The sequence below is a fragment of the Sphaerodactylus townsendi genome, linkage group LG06 (genome assembly GCF_021028975.2).
Source record: "Sphaerodactylus townsendi isolate TG3544 linkage group LG06, MPM_Stown_v2.3, whole genome shotgun sequence".
NCBI classification, from domain to species: Eukaryota; Metazoa; Chordata; class Lepidosauria; order Squamata; family Sphaerodactylidae; genus Sphaerodactylus; species Sphaerodactylus townsendi.
Genome location: NC_059430.1, coordinates 25,037,351 through 25,063,050, shown reverse-complemented (window position 1 = coordinate 25,063,050; position 25,700 = coordinate 25,037,351). Strand labels below are relative to the sequence as shown.

Genomic DNA, 25,700 nt, shown 5'->3' with positions numbered 1-25,700 from the left:
ACAGCACAGAGGAGAAAGTAAGGATTCGTCCTTCTCCTGCGCAGCAGCCCCGATTAGAACTGTGCCTTCTTTGTGTTTACTCCTGAGTTGCCAGCAGAACTAGATGCTGCAGTATAACTGCCAGACCCTGTGGTAGACTTGTGCAGTTTGTAACATAACCTAGCTAGACTCTTAGAAGGGTGTAACTCAGCTTGGGATGGCACTGTGTCAGGTATTTAATAACACTTCCCTTACGCAGCCTGTGATGTTTGCTAGGGAGCAAGCTGTCTGTCTGCTGTCTGGACCAGCACGGCTGACAACTTCTCTCTGTAATAGCCTTTTATAATATGAGTCAGGGAGCTTCATAGTCCATACATCCCTTGCTCCATCTCCAGAAAGAAGAAAAAGAAGGATGGAGACACCCCCCACCCCAATATCTAATCATTAACAGATGCCAATGATGTGGATTAAACAGATGCTAAACAAAGCAGGGTGGGATGGCGGGGAAGTCACAGGGAGGGTGTTTGTGTCTCTGATATGTATGTATTTTCTTCCTGTGTCAGCTGGCCTTGTTTTGATGAACTGCCCCTTCATTCACGGTCTTGGCACAACTGTGTTATGCTGCCACAGGAATATGCTGCCACAGGAGGTGGTGATGGCCTGGATAGCTTTAAAAAGGGCTTGGACAGATTGATGGAGGAGAAGTCGATCTATGGCTACCAATCTTGGTCCTCCTTGATCTCAGTTTGCAAATGCCTTAGCAGGCCAGGTGCTCAGGAGCAGCAGCAGCAGAAGGCCATTGCTTTCACATCCTGCATGTGAGCTCCCAAAGGCACCTGGTGGGCCATTGTGAGTAGCAGAGTGCTGGACTAGATGGACTCTGGTCTGATCCAGAAGGCTAGTTCTTATGTTCTTATGTTCTTATGTGCTGACTTGCAACCTTTCAGGAGCAAAGGAATGCTACTCAGTGCACAGAATTTAGGTATCACTGAGTTCTGCTCCACAGTTCAAGTAGTGATGTAGAGTTGCCAGGTCTTCCCTGGTCACTGGCAGGGGATGGGGTGTGTGTGTCCAGATCCAGGTTCTAAAGCACCAGCCTAGGCTTGGTGGGCCAGTGGGAGTGGCCATGCTCTATCAGGCCCCCGTGGCACTCAATTATGATGTACCCAATGCTAAGAACTCAAGACAGAACAGAGATTCTATGGGCATACTGCCCACTCCACTGCCCAACAGTCTCCCTGCCTGTGCAGACAGAGGCAGTTTTGGACATGGGTCTGAGTTAATCATAGCTTGGCACTAAAGAAGATAATTATTTATTTTCATCTAGATCAATACTCCAAACTTCTTTCAAAAAATACTTAAACAGATTTCCTCCACAGGTTAGGCCCCTTCCGCACACGCAAAATAATGCATTTTCAAACCACTTTCACAACTGTTTGCAAGTGGATTTTGCTATTCCGCACAGCTTCAAAGAGCACTGAAAGCAGTTTGAAAGTGCATTATTCTGCATGTGCGGAATGAGCCTGAGTTTTCCGACAAAGTAGTTATTCAAAGCAGTATTGAGGATGGGGTGGGAGCCTCCCTATATTAACAAATTCTTACTTTTTTGTGGCAGCAGTAAATGGCATGATAGAAATGTACAGTGTGACTTCTGACCTTTTAAATACACCTTTCCAAGGTTTGTTTAGTATCCTTCAATGGAGCGGGCAACACAGCGTCAGAAGTGAAATATTTTTTATTGTTCTGTCACTTCGTTTGGGTTACGCCTCAGTACTTGCATCCACTGCATACTTATTTGTGGTACTCCCAAATGTATCTACCAAACCTGATCATTCAACAGCCCCAGTCTGAGAGTGCTGGTAAAGCATAAACTGTGGAGAGATTATTGGGGCTGTTTACCATTCCTGGGCACCCAAGACAAGAAAGAGGCTATGCTTATGCTCCTTCCGTCCAGGTCCGTGCTTAACATCTGAGTTTTTGTTCATATTTTAGCCACAGCCAATTGCTTTGTTAGGTCTACAGAAAAGAAAAATGAAGCATGCTGCAGTTGATTAGCAACCACAATACAAATTCCAGGTCCTTAAAATTCCAACAGTACAGTTCTGTCTCATCCCAGCAAAATGGTCAAGGCTGAAGCATTTTGATTGCGATTGAGATTCAGCAGAGGTGGCGGCGGCAGTTGAATAACCCTGATAATAATTCAAATTTTGGGTGGTGGCAGCTGCCTGAGCCCCAGCTATATCAGCATGCAATACGCCAGGCTGAAGACATCCATTCATAACTTGGGTATTTCCCAGAAGAACATCAATATTAGGCATTCAGACAATACTTCAGAGCCCACGTCATTGCTCTAATCAATCTTGTCTAATTAATCACTTTAATCACCCTAATCTAATCAAGTTTGTTAACCTCTTATTAGGCAATTGCTCACAATCAACAAGGCTAAAGTGGAACAGTTCAAGCATGTTGGGAATGGCCTTCCCCATGCCTTACCGCCCTCCTGTGATAGAAAGTTCACCTTGATAAACAGCAAATAATTCCCTGCTAATGATAACATCAGTGGAGACAATTAGATGGATAGAAGACAGAGCTTTTAAAGCATTCCAGGCATTTCACATGCTGGCTGCAGCTGTGAACGTAAGAATGATCTGGCTGGGTTAGAGCATTTTGCCCACCATCCCATTTCAACAAAGGCCCTGCCAGTTGTCCTGGAGAGTCCGGAAAAAGTGGGGTAAATTAGGGGTGTGCGTTCAGCAAACCAAACTGGGAAAAAATGGCACCTTTAAACAGTAGCTGGCAAATCCTGATCCCCAAAAGCCATGAAATTCACCTTGGGTGAGGGGGGCGGGTTGTTTCAGAATCGCTGACTACAACCCCTTTTAAGAGGGAAAAAACACTTTGGCACATTCACACTGAGCAAACATTTCAGTTCCCCCTCTCCCCCATTAAAGTCTATGGAGAATCTTGCTGGGGCCTGAAGGGGGTGTTTTTTAAGGCACAGGAACTAAATTTGCAGCATGGCTGCTGGTGATTCTCTTCACAAGAGTCTCCAAGGTTGGGTCAGGGGCAGAGGTGGGATCCAACCAGTTCTCACCACTTCTCTAGAAGTGGTTACTAATTTTTTTCTGAGTGCAGAGAAGGGGTTACTAAAGCAACCTCCCTGCCCAATAGGGCCTGGAGGTGCGCGTGTGCGGCGGCGCCACTGTTTGAATCCCCCCATCATTGGAACCTGTTATTAAAATTTTTGGATCCCACCACTGGTCAGGGGGTCCAATTTTATGGGCCCCCATTTTTCCTTCATATGCAGTAACTATTGTCCATTCATTTGTCTCTAAGAATATTCATTTATGTAGTACATTTTTATCTCGCCTTCCTCCGGAACTCTGGCTGATGTGCATCATTTTCCCCTCCTCCATTTTATCATCACCGACAATTCTGTGAAGTAGTTTAGGCTGGGAGACAGCAACCGGCCCCCTACGTTGCCAGTGGTGTAAAGTAGGGGCAAGGATATGCACCAGCACAATGATATCATCTCATCCCACGTCTTGTGTGGAGTTAAATGAGAGGTAAGAGGAGAAAGAATGTGATCCTAAACAGAGACTCCCAGGATAGCTTAAGCAGGAGTTCCAAGCCTGGTTCTGCTCTTGGATAAGTCTTCAAACAGGGTTTTCTTAGCCTAGCCCCAAGTCAATTTATGCTAGCTCTGCCTCCTCTCCACAGTGTGGAAAATGACCCCAAAAGACTTCCCTCATGGGTGTCAAAATGTAGAGGATAGGAGAGAAATCTCACAGTCTGATTACAGAATGAAGATCAAATTAGTAGAGCCTTATGAAAATTTCCCCTTGCCATACGCCTGGGACCTCTAGCACCATGTTGTGAGGCTATTTTGGGAACAGTACATATTCAGTCATGCAGGACTGTGTGAGCAGTACAGCAGCCATCACTTTTGCTCCACACCTGACTTACCCAACATCTGGGCTACCTTGCCTAGGCTCAGCTGAGCTCCAATATTTGGACACCTTGGAGGATCTAACACACACACTGGACATATTCTGTCCCTCTCCCTTCTTCTCTGTTCTTTCCCACCTACAGTTGCTCATATGGTTTTCAGGTCCGCCCTGGCTGGCAGCAGGGATAAGGGGGTATGGTCGCCAGATCCAAGTTGGAAACTCCTAGAGATTTGGGTATGGAGCCTGGGGAGGGCAGGGACCTCTGTGGGGTACATTGCCATAGCCTCCACCCTCCAAAGCAACCATTTTCTCCAGAGGATCTGATCTCTGTAGTCTAGAGATGAAGTGTAATTCCAGGGGGATCCTCAAGTTCCATCTGGAGTTAGTTCCACACACACACACACCTATGATCTCTCTGAATTATTCCAATAAGCAATGATGGGCATGAACTTTCATCACTGCATAATCTTCCCTCCCATATAATTTGCAAGACTCTGGAACCATACAAGTGGTTTCTGTTACAAAATCCAATGTGGTTTTTAAAAAAACCCAAAACCACAAGGACAGTGTAATTGGAGCAGGGAGGGAAGTCATGTGTTTGTTCCCAATAAACTCTTCTTTTTATTTGCTTTATTGCTCCATTTTAAATTGGGAATGCTAAAAGGTATACTAAATTGTTTCAAATGTTTCAAGGTCTTATTTTTTTCCCCCAACTTCTTCTGTGCCCAAGTATTTTACCTATAGGAAGTCTAAGTGGACAATCTGAATTTAGTCAGACAGGGCAGTTTATCATGGTTAGAGTGTCCTTTCTGTCTTTCCTTGCTTTTTAAAATCTTGGGTTGAGGGAAATAAAATAGGGCAGACTCGTTTTGAGGACAAGAGCTGTGTGAGGTCCCCCCTCCCCAAATGGTTTACATAGAGTCCTGTACCCGTTATATTTGCCCTGTGCAGAATCGACCTATCTCAAATGTGAAGAACTGCTTTAAAATCCAATATATGCGGTGACCAGCATTGCCATTTCTTTTTATTGTCTTAACAAGGAAATGGTAGGCACATGTGGGAAGGCCTTTTTGGTGGCTGCCCCATGATTATGGAACAACCTCCCCAGAGAGATGCACCTGGCAATTTCACTTTCCATCTTCAGGAGGCAGTTGAAGGGAGTTTTATTTAGGACTACATTTGACTAATTTTGTTTTAATTTATTGGCAGCCCTAATTGAGATTTTAAACTGTGTTTTTAATGTTTTTGTAATAACTGGTGTTTTATTTACATCGTAAACCACCTTGAGTTCCACAAGGCAGCTTAACATGTTTTAAATGAATAATGCAAATGCCATTTGTAGTCTGATCATACACATGCTCAGAGGCAGAAGCCTCTGAATGCCAGTATTAGGAGGCAACATCAGGGGAAGGCCTTGGCCTCTAGTGCCTGTGGTTGGACCCCCTGAGGTGCTGGTTGGCCACTGGGTAGACAAGATGCTGGACTAGATGGACCACTGGTCTGATCCAGGAGGGCTCTTTCTATGTTCTTGTGGACACTAGGAAGTACTTTCCACTAAGTTCTATTTTCTTTTTTTAAAATATATTTTTATTATTTTGTTGAATTACAGCAATGTACAAAATCAGGCATGAAGAAATAATGCAAAATAATATTTGAGTGGAACAAAAGGAGAAATATAATAGATTTGATATATACTGTATGTCTGAAAAAGTGCTTGTTATGCTTTGCAATGTCGATTATATCATTCTGTATGTGAGATAATATATTAGTATCATTTGGAATGCAATAGAAACAAAAATATAGGAAAAAGAAGAAAAACAAAAGAAACAAGAAAAGCTAAATATACTATGCCCGTAGTGGCAAACCTATGGCACTCCAGATGTTCATGGACTACAATTCCCATCAGCCACTGCCAGGATGGCCAATTGGCCATGCTGGCAGGGGCTGATGGGAACTGTAGTCCATGAACATCTGGAGTGCCATAGGTTATGCACTGTTAAGTAAATTGCACATTTCTATTATTATTATTCTGTTTTGAGGGTCATAGGTATCTCAGCATGGGGTTCCATACATTTCTTGTTGATGAGAGTCGTCAGTCTATCCGCTGTTCTGTAGTCAGGGATTTTCTGTAACCATTCCTCAACCCACTAAGTTCTATTTTCTAATCCATCTTGAGTCTTAGTGAGAAAGGCAGGCTACAAATGCAGCAAATAAAATAAAATATAGTGCTTCCAGGTACATGAACATGGTACGTCAGCCTTAATACTTCCGATGAAAAGGGCATTTTTCCCCCACTGAAAGGTAATTTATACTTTTCCCCCTTTTCATGAAGGGTTTCATGAGGATTAATTAATATGTGTAAAGTACATGAAAATCCTTGGCAAATAGGCGCATATAAATACAGGATCTTGTTTTACAAGCGTATGTGTAAATCCTGGCATTATCTGAATGACTATGCAGAAGTCCACTGCATGGTCCACAACCTCAAAGAATCACATTTCTAGGAAATTGCTAAATGAGAGCAAAGGGCTGTCCGAGTTGCACTAGAAAGCATGAACTGGCCATTCCTGGCGGAGCAAACAAACATGTTTTCAGGCTAAGATTTTGTAACCACCCTGAAGCCACATGTTAAGGCCATAAAAAGAAATAAATACTCATTCTGTTCCAAGCAAACCATACTCACTGAGTTGGGTTCCGCAAATCCGTTCCACCGAGGGCAGCATTTTCCCCTGGGGCAAGGAAGCTCAGCATGACCCAGGAAGTTCTGTGGATAGCACCACATCCAAATGAGCAGGAAAGATTCCCCCTCCCTCCCTATTGTGGGAAGATCTGCCTTTATCAGAACAGATCTGAAAGATCCAACCCCTTGTTTTTCCAGTTACATGGTGGAAAAAAACAGAATGCATCAGTGCAGCCCTTTGCATTCTGAAGAAAGCCTCCTGAAAAAATGTTCTGCATAAATGCACTCTATACTTAAAACCCCTACAAATTTCACCGAATTAAACACCTCTCCCCCCTCTAGACTTCATAAAGTTCCATTTTTAACCAGCCTTCAACTAGAATTGCCAGCTCTGGGTTGAGAATACCTGGAAATTTGCGGGGGTGGGGGGTGGAGACTGGGGGAAGGCGGGGTTTGGGAAGGGGAGGGACCTCAGCAAGATACAATGTCATAGAGCCCATCCTCCACAGCAGCCATTTTCTCCAGGGGGAGTGATCTTGGGCCCCTTCCGCACATGCAGAATAATGTGTTTTCAAACCACTTTCACAAGTGTTTGCAAGTGGATTTTGCTATTCCGCACAGCTTCAAAGAGCATTGAAAGCAGTTTGAAAGTGCATTATTCTGCATGTGCGGAAGGAGCCTTGGTCATCTTCTGCATGTGCGGAAGGAGCCTTGGCCAATTGGCCATGCTGGCAGGGGCTGATGGGAATTGTAGTCCATAACATCTGGAGTGCCAAAGGTTCACCACCACAGCTCTAGGCTGTACCTGAAATTTGAAACCCCTACTTCCAATCAACTAACCATGTCTCAAATCTGAGACAGAGCAAAGCACCATTAGACAAATGCCCGTTCAGTTTAACTTCCTAACCTTCAAGACTAGAAACTTACTTTGGAAATGTTTAAAAACCCAGACATTTGCAGGATGTGGATTTATTTTTAGTTTTAGTTTATCCTAGCGCCAGTTTATTTATTCTTGGCTTTCTGGCCCACTTTTCTGTTAAAATGGAAAGCCTAAAGTAGATTGCAAAGTATGCCCTGGTGCATACCAACTGTAGACTTGTGGCATGCTTGGGGGGGTCAAGCAGAAGTTAACCTTGCTGCTTCCCTATGTCCTGCTATCTCCTTACAGATCAGTGAAGACCCCATCAAGATTTATGGGATGCGGTTATCCTTCCTATGCCTGTAGAAATTATGCTAGCCAGTAGAAATGGCAGGGCAATGATACCCAAAGGAAGCTTAGCAAATTAGATGGCTCTCATTCAACAGGACCCACAGAGCAAGGAAATCTGTACCAGATTATGCCAGAACGACTCAAAAGTGTCTTTTGAAAATAAATAAAAATGAGCGCCTGTTGCCATCAGCCACAAATGACACTGAGATCCATCTGGATTCTCGTAAAAGCATGTGATATTCACTGAAGTGTCTGTGAACACAAATTCCAGCTGCTGTTGCGGGCTCGTCTTTGCAGCCGTGTGCTAGATGGTATTCCTGGTATGTCAAAAGAGTCATTTAAATCATAAAAGTACATTTCCTACTTCCTGGAATAGATGACTGCAGCTTTCACTAAGAAAGAACATTAAAACATCAAAAAACAAAAAAACAAAAATAGAATCATAAATAATGAACTGCAGACAGCTCCATTAATTGCAGACACCAGGGCATAACAGTGACGTACAAACACATGAAGGAGACAAAAAAATTTCTTGAGCATCAAGGAAAAGGCTTGAACTAGTTACAACAAACTGACTAATAACAGGAAGAAATGTCCCGAATTGGTTTTAGTGCTACTTCATACATAACCAACATCCAACTTAACATGGCTCCAAAACTAAATTAGTCTACAATTAATCTTCAACCTTACACGTCTTAGGGCCCACCTTTAACCTGAAGGGCCAACATGCAGCAAGAACATGGCAGGAAGCCATATGATAGGACGAGGAGGTGATCTCGTTCGTGGAAAGTGGTGCTCCACGCTACAAGTACATGGAGCATTAGGAGACCATCAGCTGGATGGTGGTCATGTCAGAAGAAGACAGAAAGATAGCAAAGGAAAGTTTTTTGTTGGGGGAAGAGTCTGAAGCTGTCTATGCTAAAAAGGAACCAGGACCTTGCTATCCTGCTGCTTCTCTCATGCCCTTTCCACACGGGCCTTTTACAGCGCCCTAGGGATGGCAAAAACGCCATCCCTAGAGAGCTGTTCGCATGGGGGGGCAGCTGCATCGCAGCCATGCCGCCCTTGCTCCCCCCCAGCGGCGCGAAGCCGCTGTTTCCAAACCTCACTCCCCGAGCGAGGTTTTCTGCGAACGGCAGCAGCTGAAAGGCGCCATCCCCCCTTTTCCGATCGACTTACCTTCCCTGCGACCTTCCGGTGCATCACTGAGGCCTGGGGACACTCCCCCCCTGCCCTGCAACTCCAGAGCGGTCGCGCAGGGCAGGGGGGCGTGTCTCCTGACCTCGACGACGCGCCAGAAGGTTGCAGGGAAGGTAAGTCAATCGGGCGACGGCGCAGCGCTGCGCCGTCTTCCCTGTCTTTACGAACGGTCCCGGGTGTGTGTGTGTGTGTCGGCATCGTATACGCCGACACCCCCCTCCCCAGCGTGGCCGTGCGGAAGCAGCCTCACTGTGTATGCAGGAGACATGGCTCCCTTGATCTCTATACAGGCACAATAGCAGCAGGTTCTGTGGGGAAGAATTTGGAATGAATCCTGCAAACAATTTAAAAACAAATTTTCTTTTTACTTTTCGCTTAACAAATGATATATCAACATAGAACTTAGTAATAGAACAAACCCATGTCCTTTTTCAAGTTTAACAAGTAACTGTGCCCTTTTTCACAGGTAGCCAACCCCAAGTCCATTTCTTTCCTCTGTGGATTAGTTGTCTAGTTATTTGAAGCGGCACGAAAACCAATTCTGAAATGGGCCTGGGACATCACTGGGTACCATTTTAAATCTCAGAGATGTCAAATGTGGAATCCGCCACTTATACTGTGAATGTTTTTTTGAAGAGGGATTTACATGCAACAGATTAACAACAGAGAGGTCTGTTTCTTAGATGAGGCATAAGCAAGCTGAAGATGTGCAAAATGTACTCCCATGTATTTCTGTTCAAAAGTTTTACAGTATAGTCTTATGGTCCTACTAAACTGGAAGAAGAGGCTTAGAACATCAATTAAGTTCCTGACACCAGGGTCTCCTGAAGACATGCCAGCCAGCTGACGCTAACAGAACATCATCACAATGCTAGCGTAATGTTGTGTTTGTATTGCACTGTTTCTAATTTTGTAATCCAAGGGCTCTTTTTTTTACATTGTCTGTAGCATGCTGTTTCTTTTGCACATTGTTTTTCTAATTTTGTAACGCTGTTTTTGTCATTGTTTGTAGTATGTATTATTGCATGAGCAATGGACTCTCCCCTCCCCTACACTTCCCGGTGGCCTCCCACACATGAAGCCTGCTGAGAGGGCCTGGGCTAATCACAGTTCTCTTCAAACTCTCTCATCCCCACCTACCTCAGCGGAAAGGGGAACGTTTGTAAGCCACTTTAAGACTCCTTATGGTTAAGAAAAGCAGGATATAAATCAAAACTCTTCTTCTTAAAGATTTTAATCCTTAGGTCATGCTAAAGGTGTATGAGATAGCTACCATAGCACAAATTCAAAAGGCTATTTCTACAGTAGCCAAATCCAGCTTGGGAAACTCCTAGAGAGCTCACTCTGGAACTCCTGTTTCTGCTAGACTGCACGGCACACCCTAAAGTCTATTATCTGAGGCAGCCATTTCCGCCAGAGGAACTGAGTTCTGTAGTCTGGAGGTATGGTTGCCAACCTCTAGGTGAGGCCTGGAGACCTTTCAGAATTACAACTTGTCTCTAGAATACAGAGATCTGTTTCCTTGGAGAAAGCAGCTGCTTTGGAGGGTGGACTCTATGGCATTGTAGAAGAGAAGAAGAAGAGTTTGGATTTATACAACGCTTTTCTCTCCTGTAAGGAGTCTCAAAGGGGCTTACAAACTCCTTTCCGTTCTCCTCCCCACAACAGACACCTTGTGAGGTAGATGGGGCTGAGTGAGTTCAGAGAGAACTGTGACAAGCCCAAAGTCACCCAGCAAGGTTCATGTGGAAAAGCAGGAAAACAAATCCAGTTCACCAGATAAGAGTCTGCCACTCATGTGGAGGAGTGGGGAATCAAACCCTGTTCTCCAGATTGGAGTTCATCACTCTTTAACTACTACACCACACTGTACCCCACTGAGGTCTCTTCTCTCCCTTACACTTTCCATCCCTGATCTCTAGGTGCGACCGCACTTGGAGTACTGTGTCCAGTTCTGGTCGCCGCATCTCAAAAAGGATATTGAGGAGATAGAAAAAGTGCAGAGAAGGGCAACAAGGATGATTGAGGGACTGGAGCACCTTCCCTATGAGGAGAGGCTGCAGCGTTTGGGACTCTTTAGTTTGGAGAGGAGGCGGCTGAGGGGGGGATATGATTGAAGTCTACAAAATTATGCATGGGTAGAAAATGTCGACAGAGAGAAATTTTTCTCTCTTTCTCACAATACTAGAACCAGGGGACATTCATTGAAAATGCTGGGGGGAAGAATTAGGACTAATAAAAGGAAACACTTCTTCACGCAACGTGTGATTGGTGTTTGGAATATGCTGCCACAGAAGGTGGTGATGGCCACTAACCTTGATAGCTTTAAAAGGGGCTTGGACAGATTTATGGAGGAGAAGTCGATTTATGGCTACCAATCTTGATCCTCTTTGATCTGAGATTGCAAATGCCTTAACAGACCAGGTGATTGGGAGCAACAGTCAGCAGAAGGCCATTGTGTTCACATCCTACATGTGAGCTCCCAAAGGCACCTGGTGGGCCACTGCGAGTAGCAGAGAGCTGGACTAGATGGACTTTGGTCTGATCCAGCTGGCTTGTTCTTATGTTCTTATGTTCTTATCAGATAGCTACCATAGCACAAATTCAAAAGGCTATTTCTACAGTAGCCAAATCCAGCTTGGGGAAACCCTGAGAGAGGCTCACTCTGGGAACTCTGTTTCTTGCTAGACTGCCACGGGCACACCCCTAAAAAGTCTCTTTATTTATCTGAGGCAGCCATTTCCGGCCAGAGGAACTGAGTTCTGCACTGTAGTCTGGAGGTATGGTTTGCTAACCTCTAGGGTGAGGCCTGGAGACTCTTTCTAGAATTACAGGCTTGTCTCTAGTATACAGAGATCTGTTTCCTTGGAGAAAGCAGCTGCTTTGGAGGGTGGACTCTATGGCATTGTAGAAGAGAAGAAGAAGAGTTTGGATTTATACAACGCTTTTCTCTCCTGTAAGGAGTCTCAAAGGGGCTTACAAACTCCTTCCGCTCTCCTCTCCTCCCACAACAGACACTGTAGCCAGTGAGGTAGAGTGGGGCTGAGTGAGTTCAGAGAGAGACTGTGACAAGCCCAAAGTCACCCAGCAAAGGTTCATGTGTGGAAAAGCAGCAGGAAAACAAATCCAGTTCACCAGATAAAGAGTCTGCTACTCATGTGGAGGGAGGGGAATCAAACCCCTGTTTACTCTCCAGATTGGGAGTTCATCACTCTTTAACTACTATATACCACACTGTACCCACTGGAGGTCTCTCTTTCTCTCCCTTACACTTTCCATCCCTGATCTCTCTAGGTGCAGCGATCACGACTTTGGGTACTGTGTCCAGTTCTGGTCACGCCGTGCATCTCAAAAAAGGAGGTTGAGGAGGATAGAAAAAAGTGCAGAGAAGGGCAACAAAGGATGAGTTGAGGGGACTGGGAGCTAACCTTCCTATAGAGGAGAGGCTGCAGCCAGCGTTTGGGACTCTTTTAGTTTGGAGAGGGAGGCTGCCGAGGGGATATGGATTGAAGCTCCTACAAAATTATGCATGGGGTAGAAATGGTTGACAGAGAGAAATTTTTCTCTCTTTCGCTCACAATACTAGGAACCAGGGGCATTCATTGAAGAAATGCTTGGGGGAAGTAAAATTAGGACTCAATAAAAGGAAACACTTCTTCATCACTCTAACGTGTGATTGGTGTTTGGAATTGATGCTGCCACAGGAGGTGGTGATGGCCATTACCAACCTGGATAGCTTTAAAAGGGGGCTTGAGGCAGAATTTACCTTGGAGTGAGGAAGCTCGATTTATAGCTCTACCAATCTTGAAAGTCCTCTTGGATCTGAGATTGCAAATGCCTTAAATAGACCTAGGTGATACGAGAGCAACAGCCTTATAGAAGACCCATTGGCGCTTCACATTCAGCTACATGTGGAGCTCCCAAAGGCACCTGGTGGGCCACTGGCGAAAGTAGCAGTGAGAGCTGGACTAGATGGACTCTTTGGTCTGATCGAGGTCTCTTCTCTCCCTTACACTTTCCATCCCTGATCTCTAGGAATTTCCCAACCACTGGTTGGCAATTCTAGTTGCATGCCATTTCTAATTCCAGGAGAACTTCAGGCCTCCCCTTGAGGATGATAGCCCTGAATATTTCCTGTGTGTAACAATCTTCACCAGCTGGCACCTAGTGGGTGACTGGGGGGTGGAGCCATGGAGGGGGGGCACCATGGCGCAACAGTGTGGGAGAAACTGGAAGTGATGTCATTCTGTCAACATGACACTATAGGGTTCTCTGGAATCTATGGTTTCGCCATAGAGTTTCAAGTGAATCCGACAGTGTCACAACATAATGACATAATGTCTGGGTTTGTTCCATAGTGACATCACAGTATCACTCCAATGACAACTTTTGGTGCATTCTTCCTCCTACCATCTTACTGAACTGTGGTGGGGGACTGTTGACCTGGTAGTCCTAGCTAGATCACAAATCATTTTAAATCTCAGACTGTCACACTATGCATATTGTTAAATATAAATCTAGCCAATTTAGGAAATTATGGACTTAAATAGGGATTTGCCTACATTTGAGCATAGATGATTCTGATTTTTAAAAAATGTGAATCACTTACTTCCCACAGCCTTAACACTTAGCAATTATATAAACATTTTTAATGTTTAAAAAGTAATTTACAACAAACAGAATTTTTGTCTTCATAATAGCTCTGTGAAGTTGTTCACTATATTCCCATGGTACAGACTGACTGGTTTGAGCAGGCAGGCACATCAAAGCATGTGTATTAGTAACTTATTCCCAAGGAAATAAGTAATAGCTACCTTTGGTTTTTCTACATCAACAAACATGAAGCTCTCTTGCCCTGAGTTAGACCACCGGTCTTTGAAGAACACTGACCACTTTGGCAGCAGCTGTCCAAGGTCTTTTTCAGAGGTCTTTTGCATCACTTACTCTCTGGTCCTCTTAACCAGAGAAGGTGGGCATTGAACCTGAGACCTTCTGAGTGCCAACCAGATGCTTCACTCTTGAGCCATGGGCCTGTCTCACTGTACTGTTCTTCTCTTGGTAAGCATACAGTATAAGGCTCAAGTTGCCAAAAGGGGTGTTTGGTCCAGGCTTTTCTCTAGTTCTTCCTTCTCAATCCTGCTCCCTCCACTTCTGACTCATATCTCTCTCCTATCCAGTGAAGGATTTTACAGTAGAATTTTCTAACTGAGCAATCCAAAGGAGAGGGGGCAAAGCCGCATTGTGACCCCTGCACCAACGCCATTGCCACCAGCACCGCAGACAGTGACGCGGACGCAGGCATAGAGGCACTTAACTTGTGGCTCTTGCAGTGCTGGAATCCAGAGGTTCCCACAGATTGTCACTTCTGCACCGTTGGGGCCTGCGTCGGTGTTCTGGGGGTGAGGAGGCAATTTTAGTCAGCACCTGGTATAATTTTGGCCTGGGAACGCACCCTTTTTGCAGACTTATGCTACCAAAAAGAATGGCATAAGTAAATCTTAAAAATAGGCTTTCCTGAGGCCCGTTCCACACAGGCCAATAAACACGGGTTAAGGACGGTTAAAAAAAAAACCATTTGGGAGGAGAACTTCACACAGATCCCACCCCTAAAGCGAGTCTGCCCTGTGCTGTTTTCCCCAAACTGGGTTTTTCGAGAATTGCACTATCCACCAGTCTTTTTAAAAATCCCGATTTGCAGCTGCTTGCGAGCGAACGGCCAGGCAAGAGGCACTTTATTCAGCTGTGTAGCCACACAGGCACAAAGGGTCGTATCATGGCATCGTGATACATCAGCATGGCTGAGGGGGTTCATTTGTGCATGCCTGTGTAGCTACAGATCAGTGGGAAGTAAATTTTAAAAGTAGGCCCTTTCCCCACTTACCGTTTGCTGCGCGCTACTGTCCCCAAATAGCGCGTGGTCCAGTGGTGCTCCCCACGAGTCCGGGCGGCGACAATGCAGCCGCCCCGACTCTGCGCTCTCATGTCCCTTCAGCGCGCGTCATTTCTGACGCTGAAGAAACGGCACCTTCTGACTGCCCCGTGCAGAGCACAGGGCAGTGGGGAACACAACCCTACAGCGGAAATCGCTCGCGCTGGAAGCAGCTCGCCAAAAATCGTAAGTGGGGAAAAGGCCATAGACACATCTCCATGCAAAGGTGCAATAGCGATTCACATTGTTTCTGTGGGTTCCAATCACTGCCTGCACTCATGCATGCAAACATGAAAACAGGAAAGCGAGTTACTTTATCCCGACTGCAACCCACTATACATTTGCTGTGCAGAACGGGCCTCAGAGAGAAAAGGATTTTCTGCTTATCCCCAGATGGTTAACCTCTTGGAAGACAGGTCTACCACCCATTGCAAAACATTGGATTGTCCTACCCTCTGCTGATAGTTGGTCCACAGAGAGCAGGTCAACCCAATGCTTTTCAATGGGTGGTAGACCCGTCTTCCGAGTGGCTAAGATTCTCTTATGTGTGTCTGCGTAGCTACGAAGGTAGCTTCTTGATTTTTTTTTAATAGATAAACTATATATTGCCAGAATCAACTGAGTACAACTATGTCCTTTTTTGGCTGAAAAGGTGCCCAGGATCGGAGTCTGCAGAGCAAATGTCCTGGGGCAACTTTCAGCAAGTGGCAACAGAGAGAATTCGTTCAGCTGCACACAAAATGTCAGGCACAAGCTGAGGGTGAAACTGACCAGACAGCAAAATAGTCAGGCAGGAAACATAAGGTACATCCTGAGCTCTGCATTCCGCACAGCCAGGCAAGAGACATTGGTCAATTCCCCATGGTCAATTTATCGTGTGATACTCATGTGAAAAAACACGGTTTAAGCAAGAACTCCCCACCACTTAAGTGCCAAACACGGATTCATCCCGGTTCTAACACGCGCTCCCCTCCTTATCCCGCGTTTTTTCAGAACCTGCATTGATTTTCCCAATCACGCTCCAAAGCTGGATCTGTGGGGAGAAACCGGACAGACGTGGCTTATTCTTCCCGCCCTTCAAAACTTCCAGCCAATCAGAGCGCTCTGCACACAGCCTTTTTTTGTGCTGCACTGGGAGTGGCTACAAAGGAATGTGAATATGAAGCCACAGTACAATGATTTTGATGAATTGTTTACGCAAGGCTACGTTCGAATGTAAAAACGAGAAGCAGAATAACATGAATTTTCAATCAGGGGCGGAGTAGTGTTCCCGCTCCAGCACAATAGCCAATCAGAAGGCAGGGAAATTCTGCCTATGCATCTATGTAGCAACTTAACTGCGTAAAAAAAAGTTTTTAAAAAGTTCCCGCCCCAATACAACACAACAGCCAATCAAAACAAGGAAGAACAAACCCACCCACCCACCCCCGAGCAAATCGCATTCGTGGGAAATGTTACATCGTTTGAAACTGTGATAGACATCAAGGTCTTCACTAGACACATGCTGCAGAGGGGAGGGAGACACCGCAATGAAAAGGTGCTGTTTCTTTTGAAACCTGGTTGTATCCGGCTTTAATTTCTCAGTGGGATAATGGCCATCTTGCGGGTGGCTGAGGGGGCATGGGTGCACATTGAAGCATTTTTTTTTTAAAAAAAGATGTCTTGAGTAGTAATAAGGTGTCCTGAAGATGTTCTGGGGAAAAGGTTGTGTGGAATGCCTTCCCAGGATGTCTTTTTTTGCATCCTCAAGATGTCTTATTTCAGCTGTTTGGAACGGACCTATCTCTGCTTCTCATTTGCCTTGTAAGTCCCTTGCTGGAGTTGACACAAATTGGTTGAGACTTGATGGGACTCACTTACATACTTAAATAGTTTCTGAAGTAATGCTGCAGAGAACATCACAAAAGCAGTGAGGATTCTCAAACCAGCCATTCCTCAAATTCGACTTGTGTCACATGCCTCCAGTTTCTTTGAGTGGGCTTCCAAGACTTCCAAGGTTTTGTTTCCTTTGGACGAGAGAGAGTCTTGGAGACTTGCTATGCCTTTTTAAATATTTGCTTTATTAATAAATACCCAAGCAGAACATAAATGGTGACAAAGAGGCAGATTGCTGAATAGCAATCTGAACTTTAAAGCTGCAACTCCAGTTTCAGCTGGAATTCTCCTGCACGTCTTTACCTTCCAAAACTAACAGTGCAGGGTGTGTGTGTGTGGGGGGGTGTCCATTTCAGTAAGTGGAGCCATCCAGAAATGGAAGGATTAGACCCCTCTCTTTTAAAATCTTAATCGGGGTTGGTTACAAGTTATTTTTAAAAATACACCCTGGAAGATCTGGCTACAGTTCTCTCGCCCCCTTGTCTAGCTCATCCCCCAGTGTCTCTTCCAAAATTGCCAGCTTCTCTTTCCAACATACACAATTAGACTTGCCACTCCCCTTCCCCCCTAAGAGGCATCTTATTCAAAAGCAAAAAGACATCACCGGCTATCAGAAGACCACCTCAGATCTCTTAGCACCCATTTATGCAATGTCAGTTGTCCCTTCCATTCTATTAACCAGCAATCTGTCTAACAAAGTAAGAGTCGGCCAGCAGCCTCAACACTGGAAAATAAATGCTTGTCCTTTTAGTGTGCATACTGCCTGAAGTTGGTTCCCAGTTCCTTATTCTGTTCCTTATCCTGTTTCCTTATTTACAAATGCAACAACAAATAATGTGAATAAGGGACTGGGAACCAACTTCAGCCTAATGGGTCACTTTCTCTAAGAAGCAGCCATGAAATAATTGACTCCCTGCTGCACTTTCCAAATAAATATTTAGCTGTATAGTATTGTCAAAGGCTTTCACCGTCAGAATCACTAAGGTGTTGTGTGTATGGGGCTGCATGGCCTTGTTCTAGTAGCATTTTCTCCTGACGTTTCGCCTGCCTCTGTGGCTAGCATCCTCTGAAGATGCCAGCCACAGATGCAGGCGAAACGTCAGGAGAAAATGCTACTAGAACACAGTCATACAGCCCGGAAACCACACAACACCCCAAATATTTAGCTTTACAACTGTTGACAGCAAAAACAAAATGGCGCCTTCTGGTTATGGCTCACTAAATATTGTGCTTTAACAAATCTGTCTGCCTTGTTGAGGACACAAGTCTTTTCTTCTCCTGCAACAGACTGACTCAAGCTGCTCCTCTGAAACTCGTGACCATGTGATTCTAAGCATGTTTACTTAGAAGTAGGTACCTTTGAAGTCAATGGGATTAGTTCTGAGTCAACTCAGAGGAACAGGCATTCTTGACAGAGTGCCATCTATGTCTGCAGTGCTTTGCTGCATATGCCAAAAAGGGGGCTCTTAAGTGAAGAGTTTATAAACCAAATATGGATCAAGAACAGAGGGAAGAGCAAATGTAGGTGAAAATATTGAGAAGTTGCTGTGGTTGGGAAGAAACGGGGGTTAAGCAGCAGATTCACAGCAAAGGTAGATTTGGAAAAGCAAAAGGAGGTGCCACAATGTAGGTGATGTGATTGGAACTTCTAGGTAAGATTGCCCATTCTGAGTTGGGAAATTTCTGGAGATTTGATAAATTCTGAGGTGAGTGGGGTTTGGGAGGAGGAGGAACCGCTGCAGGGTAGGGAAACTCCACTCTGTAGTCTAGAGATCAGCTGTAATTCTGAGAGATCTCCAGGCCCCATCTGGAAGTTGGCAGTCTTGCTGCTAGGTAAGATTGCCAATCGGTAGGCAGAGCCCGGAGATCTCCAGACAACAAAGATCAGTTCTCCTGGAGCAAATGGGTGCCTTGGAGGGTGAACTGTATGACACTATAGTCCAGTGAGGTCCCTCCCCTCCCCTCCCCTCCCCTCCCCACCCCAAACCTTGCCTTCTTTAGGCTTCACCCTTAAATCTCTAGAAATTCCTCCAGGAATTGGTAATCCTACTGCTAGGCCTTCTCTGTCTTACCAACAATGAGGCACCCAAGGCTTGTACAGTTGCCTATACAAAGAGGCAATTGTTTCTCATTCATGAAACCAATGTAGGGCATTATCTACACTACATGCTACACTAGTGGAATTTTGAACATCATTCCCAGAGAATGCTAAGGATTGCAAGTTAAATACTATGGCCCCACAAGCAGAGGGTGCTCATGGTAGCCCATATTCCTCTCCCCACTGCTGCCCACTGTGATCCCTAAAAAAGCGTTGGTGGGGATTGTAGAACCCCGTAAACAGAAAGTTACTGGGCACAGGGGACTGCAGTGAGGTAGGGGGAATGGAGCAAAATTTTCCTGACCTTGTTCTTGCACCTAAGGAAAACTTGGTGAAGTAACCAAGGCAGAGCAAGATCCATTGAGATTACCTTACTTTCCATTCACACAACCGTAGCATCTACTCTATAAGCAGGTGGCCAGTTCAGGTGGCGGGATAAAAGAGAAAGCCCAATAGCCTCCCCAAACCACAATTCTTTGGCAGATGGTGTTAATCTGGCGTAATTAAAAACCAATATGCACTTGTAGCATAAAATGGAAGAAAAGAAAATGATGTACGCCGCTTTGGGGGGAATAAAGGGGCAGTACTAATATTTCCATTAGGAATCTGGCTCCTGGCTCCCCCAATGGTATTTACTTATTTAAACAGGAAAAGAAGAATCAATGAAAAATTAGTGAAGCCTGATCATTTGAGGTTTGGCTGAGTATGGGGTCCTTGCTTTTCACATGTTCTCTCTCTCTCTCTCTCTCTCTCTCTCTCTCTCTCTCTGTGTGGATTCTGTCCTGCTCTGCAGTTTTTATTTCAACCTGTCTGTTATAAGCGGCCTTTTCAAGAGAGGCTGAACTCTAGGGAGGACACTTCTCTGCAAATAGATTCCAAGGAGGACAAAGACAGAAGAGCCTGAAAGTGTCAGATCAAGACGTTTTGTTTCTCTAGGAACCCCAGGTAGAAACTCCGGTATCCTGCTCCTTCCTTACCCTTGGCAATGTTTATTTCTTTTTCCTCCTGCCTGGGGTGGGAAAGCTTTCGGCCAAGCACAGAAGGTCTTTGTGAGGAAAGGGCAGAGATGGAATAACTTTCTTCCAGCCTTGTGAAATATGTGCTTGCCAGTCCCCTCACTCAGACCTTCCCCCCCTCAAGAACGTGAGAAAGTTCTTTCAAATAACACAATGCACGCCTCCCCTTCGGCTCTTTTAGCAGAAGCAGCTAATCATCTCTTTGACAGGCAGAGCGGGCAAGAGGATCCTCTAATCAGCTTGACTCCAAAGTGGGGGAAAGAAAAATCCAAGAGGAGACTGCAGAGTATACCAGAAACCAAAACATAGGAATGAGGGAACGACGGGGCGAACAGGCCATTGTTCCCCTCCCCACCCCCTTGGTTTGCCAAGGACTCACATGAAGGTTGATCATTTCTCTTTCTGATCCCATCCTCTTGCCTCCCAGGTTTCCTCCTCGATCCTCTTGAGCCCGCACAAGAGATCAAGTATCTGCAGTCTTGTGGACTCTCCAGTTCATTTGCTGGGTGGGAGGGAAAACACAGCTGCGGGAACAGAACTGCTATTCATCTGATGTGGGATGCCTGCCTTAACTTCAGTTTTTTTTGGGGGGGTGAGGAGAAGAGAAGAGAAGGAGATGTGGTATGATGGAAGAAGGAGCACATGAATTCTTTATTGTCTCTGAGATGCTGAATGGTCCTCCTGTCATGTTAGCCGGTGACTACATGTCTCCACAGCTTCTGGATCCAGATGAGCCCTGTGAGGTCACTCGGGCCGTGTCCCTGTGTGATGCACACAGCGTACCAAGGGGTTCATGGCACAGACCAGGGGAGCTTCGGGCACCGCTCCTAAATGCAGACTGTAGCTCTGGTGCTCTGGTGTGCAGATGATTTCACAAACAGGCAGCTGTTGACAAGTTAGGACAACTCAGTCATGCTCATGGGCTGCCAAAAAGCACCAAAAAAAAGCCACTGAATTGCTAAAAAGTTTTTTTTTCAGTCCAGACTATATCCTCAGCCTGCAGAAATGTGATTTGTGCTCACATGCTAGCTTGAAGTTAATGCCCAAAGAGAGCATAAAAAGCTCTATGACTCCACTAGGCTCTTAAACGCACCAACTGCAGCAAACGTAATTTTCGCTTTGAACCACAGCAGGTGGGAAGAAGAGGGGGAAATTAATCTGTGGGCACTGAGGTGAAAGAATAGCTAGGAACATCCTCATTCCACTCACAAAACTGTAGAAAACTGCATGAGAGGTGAAACACAACAGCAGCAGGCCCGCTTCAAACATTCTCTTTTATTATTTATTTAAGGCATTCATGTATAAGAAGAGTTTGGATTTATATCTCCCCTTTCTCTCCTGTAGGAGACTCAAAGGGGCTAACAATCTCCTTGCTCTTCCCCCCCTCACAACAAACACCCTGTGAAGTGGGTGGGGCTGGGAGGTGGGTGGGGCCCACTTTTCTCCTCAATGAGGACCCAAAGGGTCATTCTCCTCTTCTCCATTTTATCCTCACAAGAATCCTGGGATTTAGACTAGGCAGAGTGTGAAGCTTCCATTCACACAAGTGGGGATTTGAACCAGAGTCTCCTAGCAACGAATCCAACACTCTTTACCACTACACACAAGAATAGTGGTGCATGAGCAGCAGGGAGTGAAAAAATAGAGGAATGACGTTACCAGCTGCACCACCTCTATGTGAGCTTGGAACGTACACCCAGTCCTTATCTGTAATAGAGTTGCCACCTCAGGCTGAAGTAAGGATAGTTGGATGCCCCCCAGTATCTCTGCAGGACGACTGTTGGGTTTGATCTACAAATGAGCAGTTTGGGTCTTCTTCAGGCAAGAGTTTGTGTAACAAAAACATGTGAACCAAACACCAGCAGTTCCTGCAAACATAGCAGTAACTGTTTCCTGCCATCTGTGTCTTGGATGACCTAACTCACATATCAAGATGACAGCTCATCTGTAGAACTCAACATCTTGTATGCTGTTCCTATCTTCCACCCAAAGCTATTAACTCAAGGGTTTTGCCTTGTTAACATTTGTTTTCTTGAAGATTATCTTCAAGATAGTTCAATATAACCTGGGATTCTTAACTCTCTATAGGTGCATTTCCCATCAATAACCTATGTTAGTTGCCTCAGCAATATCTCCGTAGGTTCCCGTCATATCTGCTTATCTCATCTCCCCCTGATCTAGGTTTTATGGTTTGCCTGTCTAACAACAAGAGTGTCTCACACCCACTCTGAGTTAACTGATTACAATCAGGATTGGGTCATAGCCCCACTTTTCTGTCATGTATATATCAACCAGATTGATGTACACCTTATGCATCTGGTGAAGTGAACTTTGACTTGTAAAAGCTTATGGTGGAATACATGTTGTTAGACTTTAAAGTGCCCCCCAACTCCTGATTTATTCTGCTTCTGCTGCCTAACATAGCTACACATCTGGAACTATCATTAATAACTTGTGACTTTCAGTGGATGATAGTATGGCTTCCCCAAAATCTGAACAGCTGTTTTCACCAAGCAGCTAAAATTCCTCTGCCAAATGTTACCATCCCTAAATGTCTCACTTTTACCACACAGGAATAACCCCACAATATCAATCTTTTGGAAGGAAGGAAGGAAGGAAGGAAGGAAGGAAGGAAGGAAGGAAGGAAGGAAGGAAGGAAGGAAGGAAGGAAGGAAGGAAGGAAGGAAGGAAGGAAGGAAGGAAGGAAGGAAGGAAGGAAGGAAGGAAGGAAGGAAGTTCAGCTATATCAAAATGTTTAAATAAAACCAGTAGCCACAAACAGAGATAAATTTAGAACATCAAAGATATAGAACTTGCCCAAACTCATGGTTTAAAATATCAGACTGGTTCAACTGCTTATTTTACCACTATCTCTCCTTCCACACATGCAGTTTTCTGCTAGAGAACATTGCAGAATTTGATCTTTTCCTACCTCCAAAATACCCTAAAATTTCCTGGCAAGAATAACGTCCACATCCTTCTGAACACCTACAACAAATCAACTCCAAGCTCTTCTCTTTTAGTGTGTGTGTGTGTGTGTGTGTGTGAGTGTGTGTGAGTTGAGTTGAGTGTGTGTGTGTGAGTGTGAGATCAAGTCATAGCTGACTTATGGCACCTTTGTAGCGTTTTCAGGGCAAGAGCAATGGTTTGTCATGGCCTGTTTCTATGTGAACTTATAGAATTCTGAGAGGATTGTGACTGACCAAAGATCATCCAGCAAGCAGGCTTCATGTGCAGGTGAGGAGAATTGAACCTGGTTCCCCAGATTAGAGTCCACTGTCAGTAACCACTATACCATGCTGGCATTTCACAGCATGAACTCCTTGAACATGTCCAGATGTTCAAATGTATTAAAATGTATTAGTGTATTAAAATGTATCAATGTACTGAGATGTATTAAAATGGAACGATATCAAATCGCTTCTTAAAAAATGTGTGTGTTTGGTCTGTTGTAATAGCAACACAATTTGGACTCTCAAAGCACAGAAGACGAATGTGAAAGTCCATTTCATTTATGTGGCTGCAGAAAACAAGATGGCAGAAAGTACCAGAGTTAAAAATGGTAGAATCACGCTTATCTGTCAGGAAACGATGAATATTAAAAATGGTAGAATCACGTTTATCTGTCAGGAAAAGATGAGTATTATAGTTTTAACACTAATAATGCGTCACTGGAAGAATCCAAACAGACCAGCATCAACCTTACGTTATTTCCTAATCATAACTGTTATTCAAAGTTGTTTTTCTTAGTTGTCTGTGATTAACATAATTGGCATATTATTTTTGTGTGCACAGCAGATGCCAAACTACAGTTTGTGAAAATGATGAATTTATTCTAAAATTGTACTTATTGAAAATACCAGCAACTTGAAAAAACATATGATATTTTCCTATTAGGATTTTTATAGTTTTCTACATAGGATAGTAACTATAGCAACAAACCTTGTAATCTTACCACCCACCTTCTATCCACTTTCTTCCCCAACATAGCCTATCAGTGAAAGAAGAATGTATAAGAAAAGGAGAGAGAAAGAGAGGGCTGCACACATAGGTAACAGAAATAAGAGGCGGTTTCTGCATGGGCTGAAAGCAACGGCTTCAGCCCGGTAAAACACCATTTTGGCAGGGACCCTTCGCACAGGTGCTGCTGCCAAATCGATGCAGCAGTGCTCTGTGCCCGCCCAAACGGTGTTTTCAAAACTCACTTGGGGAGCGAGTTTTTCTGCAAACACCAGCTTCCATCCGCTGCCATGTGAACGGCAGCGAGTGGAAGCCAGCATTTTCCCCTCCCCTCCCCTCCCCTCCCCGGCCCCATCGCTCTGTGGAGGGAAAGGGACACTCCACCTGGTCTCCGATGTTTCAGCCGTCACTGTAGCCATGGGGGCGTGTTCCCTGGCCTCCTTAGAACGACAGCAGAGCGACGCGGCTGCCAGCAGAAGGTAAGGAGGCGTTTGGGGCCGGGGAGGGGAATACGCGGCTGTGCTGAGCTTGCTCCAACAGCTGCGCATCCCATGGGGCCGTTTGTGTGAACGGCCCCAGAGCCTGCATTGGCATAATTAATGCCGATGCAGGCTCTCTCCCTTGGCTGTGCAAAAACAGCCAGAGATTTTTTGTTAGGGAGCGGGGAAAAGGGTGAAAACAAAGGGAGAGATGAGAGGCAGCAGTATGGCTCTAGCTTAGGATCCCAACACAGTGCCTCTGGGCACCATGGCACTCATTGGCAGTTTTCCTGGCACCCACTACGTGCTTTTAGAAAGTTGGCAGGGCTGAGTGAGAATTTTGGCCAGCAGGGTTTCTGAATGGTCACTAGAGATGTGATTAGTTGTGCAGATTTTTTTAAAATTCCAAAATGTTATTGTGGTTAAGAACGGTGGACTCTAATCTGATTTGATTCCCCACTCCTTCATATAGGCGGCAAACTCCTATCTGATAGAGTTTATTTTCCCTGCTCCTCCAAAAGAAGCCTGCTGGCTGTCTCTGGGTTTTTCCAACACTCTTGGGCTCACCTACTTCATAAGGTGCCTGTTGTGGGGAGAGAAAGGGAAGGCGATTAAGCCTCTTTGAGACTCCATACAGGAGAAAGAAGCAGGGTATAAAAACAAACTATTTTTCTTCTTCTGGCAGCTGCCACCACAGCACTATGGCTGGAGATAAGCTTTGTATATGCAGGAAGATGTTTAAACAGAGCTTCTTCTGAAATGTTGAAGAGTAACTTTTAGAGTTAGATCCAGCCTCTCTTCCTGACATTTTGTGGTTAGCTCCACTTTAGATGGCAGCCATTTTGCAGTTGGCTAAACCAGCTGTGGTAGCCATTTTGTGGTTGCACCCACCACCACGTGTCAAAATTCTGAAGATGCCCACAAGCCATGAAAGGCTGAGGACCCTTGATTTAAACAGATAATAGAGGAGGTGAGGCATCACTGCTCAAAAAGATACAAGGAATCTTGGCAGATGGAGGTGAAGTTATAAGGAGCGTCTTGTCTGTTGTATGCAGGGTTGCCAGCTCTTGGTTGGGAAATTACTGTAGGTTTAGGGGTGGAGCCCAAGGAGGAGGGTGTTTGAGGAGGGAAAATGCTCAGCAAGGATATGATGCCATAGAGGCCACTAACCAAAGCTGCCATGTTCTCCAGAGGAACTGCTCGGTGTCATTTGGAAATCAGTTGTAAGTTCAGGAGATTTCCAGGCCCCACCTCTGCGATTCTCAGTCTTACACAAAGATCTAACAATTTGATAGATAATGTTAGATTAATCCTAAATATGACC

General features: G+C 45.0%; 1 protein-coding gene across 1 annotated transcript in view; it reads right to left on the bottom strand.

The window, feature by feature from the left end:
- The window catches only part of NINJ2 (ninjurin 2), a 66,231-nt gene extending 45,722 nt beyond the window's left edge, over positions 1-20,509 (bottom strand). Inside the window, exon 1 of the mRNA XM_048502202.1 lies at positions 20,317-20,509. Within this exon, the coding sequence (XP_048358159.1) occupies positions 20,317-20,349 (33 nt within the window). The 5' untranslated portion in view covers positions 20,350-20,509. The remainder of the gene's footprint in view (positions 1-20,316) is intronic.
- Positions 20,510-25,700: the final 5,191 nt, after the last annotated feature.